The sequence below is a fragment of the Galeopterus variegatus genome, unplaced genomic scaffold (assembly GCF_000696425.1).
Source record: "Galeopterus variegatus unplaced genomic scaffold, G_variegatus-3.0.2 Scaffold11079, whole genome shotgun sequence".
NCBI classification, from domain to species: domain Eukaryota; kingdom Metazoa; phylum Chordata; class Mammalia; order Dermoptera; family Cynocephalidae; genus Galeopterus; species Galeopterus variegatus.
In genome coordinates, this window is record NW_007737190.1 from 10,253 (window position 1) to 14,076 (window position 3,824).

Consider the following 3,824-nt stretch of genomic DNA (forward strand, 5'->3'; position numbering starts at 1 on the left):
TCTATGTCACATCCATCCTGTTTGGGGGTTCACCCACTTGAATTTTTTTATGTCAGATATTATGGTTTTCAGTTCTAAAATTTCACTGTGTTGTTTTATATTGTTAATACTTAGAACACAACATGTGAAATAATAAAAAAAATTAACTGTGTCTATTTAAACTATTCAAAGGGCTTTAGAACACAACATGTGAAATAATAAAAAAAATTAACTGTGTCTATTTAAACTATTCAAAGAGCCTATTCACACTGTGCGCCTGGGCTCTTCCTCTAGGGACTGGACTCCAGGCTGTGGCTCTCGCTGGGCGCTTGTTCCTGCAGCACATTCATGCTCCCTCTGCTGGCTGATGTGCGCCCTCTAGTGGCACTTTTTGACAGCAAATTCCACCCTTCGCGTTTGGAGGGAGTTACATAGTCCAGTAAGAACACAAAAGCTATGGATCCCTCTCCCCAAAAACTGCACTATCAAAGAGCATTAACATAATGCTGACGAAAATTTTAAATAAGGAGTTTCATATATTCTCCTGGGAACTGAGGTCTTACTGTTTACTTCAAAACTATGTATTTATGACCGCATGGGAAATTGTTATACTAGATAAAACTATGTATTTATGACCGCATGGGAAATTGTTATACTAGATACTTTAAAGCCTTTGTCAGAAAATTTCTACATCTAAATAATCTCATCGTTGGAATTTTGTTAATTTTCTGTTTTCCTGAGAATTAGTCACATTTTCCTGGTACTTTATATGTCAAATCATTTCAAATTGTATCCTGAACATGGTAAACATTATCCTGAATCTCACAACAATCCTCTGGAGAATTTTATTTTGTTATTATTGTGGTTTGTTTGAGTTTCACATGGTATGTTCTGTCATTCCTTTAACAAGCAACGGCTCCAGTACAAGTTAGATTTTCAAAGATTTGCCAGGATGTTTCTGTTTGACTCTGTGATGTGCATGTGCCACTCGAACGTTTACTTGAGACTTGCACTTTGGTTTATACAGTATTTTATTGACAAAAGTCTATATTCTTTTGGGGGGGAAGTGTTTTCTGCTCAAGATGAGATTAATCATTACCTTGACACTCAGTTTGTAAATAGTTCATTCACAGGAGTAAAGTATCTCCACATTCAGTAATCACATTATCCCACCACAAACTGACTATTAAAAATCTTATTTTCAATTTTCTCTAAGAGTTTTATTTTCCTATACAGCCAAACATTTCTGCATAAGTACTGTCTCTCTATAGCAAAAAAAAAAAAAAAAAAAAACCAAGAAAAAAAAGGAAAACATAATGAGAATTTCTTTAAACTCATCAGACCACAGGGCACCTGTTACTGTTTCATCTGTCCAGAAAGATGAGTTTTTATCAGCCACTGCTGTACCAGTGAAAATCTATGACCAGAGAGAAAGAATAAAGAAAACAGTGACCTACCCCCCTACTCCTGCATTCACAGATGTCCCTTTCCCCAGCCTTTTCTCCAAAAGAAAGGATTACTTTTGATGTGTGTGTGTGTGTTTCATACCCATTGAACTCTTGCTTAGTTTGGGCTTTCCACAGGTCACATATGAGAGATGAACATGCCACACAGTCTTTTAACACTGTTCCTGCCTTTGGAATCAAGAGATTCACATTTTGCAAGTTTTTATGTATTCCAAGAGTATTTCAGGCTCTGTATGAAATACACAGTCAAGCATCCTCCTGCAAGTATGCTGTGTAAAAACACATAGTTTTACAATTCTTGTTGACTATTCTCTGTTCTGGTTTTTTAGACATCTCTTATCGTATATAAATATTCTTCATAAACTGTTTTGCTTTATTCATTTTTTTCATTCACAACACATCTTTCTGAAAATGTTAACATTATATTCTCACATTCAAATTAGATTTGATATTGTGGCATTTCTTTTGATGACGATCTATGCCTTCTGAAAACAAGGTGGCGGGTGTTTCACCTGTTCATTCTGCTAGTGGAGATGAAATAGCTCAGATTCACCAACACCCTCACCAGTGGGGGTTTCTCTCAGACTTGAGCTTGGTGTTGGGAGCCTCAGTGATTTTTTTAGTGACCTAAAATCACAGCATCCTCTTTCTTGCTTGATACTTTCCTCATGGAAGACATAGCTTATTTGGTGGATTAAATAAATTGCGAATTCATTATACATAAACAGGTCAGTGAGCAAGCCTTGAGCAGCATGATAAGATGTGGGAGAAAATAGATAATTAGTGATGGTACCGAGGGGCGTGCAATTAGTGATGGTACCGAGGGGCGTGCAGCTGGCTTGCATCTGAGATGCACCACAGTGTCTCCTGTAAAAGCACAGAAGCAGTTCTCCTTTGGGCATCAGACATGGCTCGGCTCTCCCTTTCACTGTGGAAGACAGACACAGCTGTCCCTACTTGGTGCTTTGTTCCTTTACCTGTGGACTTTTCTGGTCACTAAGCAGTGACCTAGGGACAGTAGAATGCCTGATTTGTCTTTATCAGCTTTCCTCAGTGTGGGTTTATCCCTTTGAGTGTTTACCTGTTTATTAAACAATTTGTATCAGGAGATGCAATCAGCCATAAGCTTTATTATTCTCCCTTATGTGACTAGGTTTTCCTCTGGGGCCAGTTTCTCTTGTCCCTTGTGTGACATCTCTGACAAGTCTCATGCCTTTTCCAGAACACTTAAATAATACTGCTCTATGGGCATTTCTTGTCACAGGGGAGTCTTCCTTGAGTGCACGGCAATGCTAGTCCTCTGAAGAAGCACTTACTCTCCAGTGTGTCCCCTCCCCCAGCTGGGCTCACCCTGGGCTGTTGTCTGAGATGGTGGTGGGTCAGGTGGACATCAGCTCTCTTTCCTTGTCTATATCCAGCTTCTTCCAGCTCCTCCATGTGTGAGGAGAGCAGCCACCCCTCCCCAGTGCTGGGAGTCACTGCTTCTTCCAAAGAACCCACCTCTCATCACTCCACCCTCCCCCTGCAGAGCAGCGCATCAGCCCAGGCTCGGCTTTAGCTTCCTTAGACAGAAAACAGATGTGCACCCCCCATGTGCGCTCCCAAACTTCTGGAGACACCTGTCACACTCTTCAGGAGGTCCCAGAGGGGAAAGATACAATTCAACATATTCATAGCTCCTTAAAAAATAATTTCTTTATTTCTAGCCATTGACCACCACAGTGGCAGTTTTGGGTTTTTGGAGGGGAGCGGGGTGTGTGTGTGTGTGTGTGTGTGTGTGTGTGTGTGTGTGTGTGTGAATGTCAAAGGGTGACAGTAAAAAATAACTTTAAAAAAACATGAGGAATTGGGAGCATCTACTGCGTGGGAGCCTCCCCAGAATGAGGCTGAGAGAGTCTCATTTTGCCCTCTTGTCCCAGTAGCAAGTGGGAGAAATACACTCAATCTGGAGGGTTTATAGAAGGACTCCTACTTGACAGCCTCACTCTCAGGACCATGAAGAAGGAAAGTCTTGGGACCAGGAAATAGGTTTCTGATTGGTGACAATCCTAGAGGTGAGGTTATTTTGTCACCTTTGTGCATAGGAGGTGATTGTACCTGCTCCTCTGGAGACCCTGGCTGTCTCCTCACCAGCTCCATTTCTCCTTTAGCTCCATCCACCAAAGATTCAGCATCTTCCTCCAGCAAGTCTTCTCTGAGTCTTGTCTTCAGCTGCAAATGGCATCTGCCTTCTGAGTTCCCTCTGCCTTTCAGCTCCTTGTTTTCAACAACCTGATAATTATCTTCCTACATTTGAAGACACAATTTCTATGTGAGACTATCTGATTATCAGGTAATCTCCATTATTGTTGTTTGACATATATTCATACTTGTCATTAT

At 40.9% G+C, this 3,824-nt stretch overlaps 1 protein-coding gene across 1 annotated transcript in view; it reads right to left on the reverse strand.

Moving 5' to 3' along the window:
• Positions 1-3,824, reverse strand: part of LOC103610395 — a 34,741-nt gene that overhangs the window by 4,975 nt on the left and 25,942 nt on the right. The window contains exon 4 of the mRNA XM_008594572.1: positions 3,543-3,731. Coding sequence (XP_008592794.1) covers positions 3,543-3,731 — 189 coding nt within the window. The remainder of the gene's footprint in view (positions 1-3,542; positions 3,732-3,824) is intronic.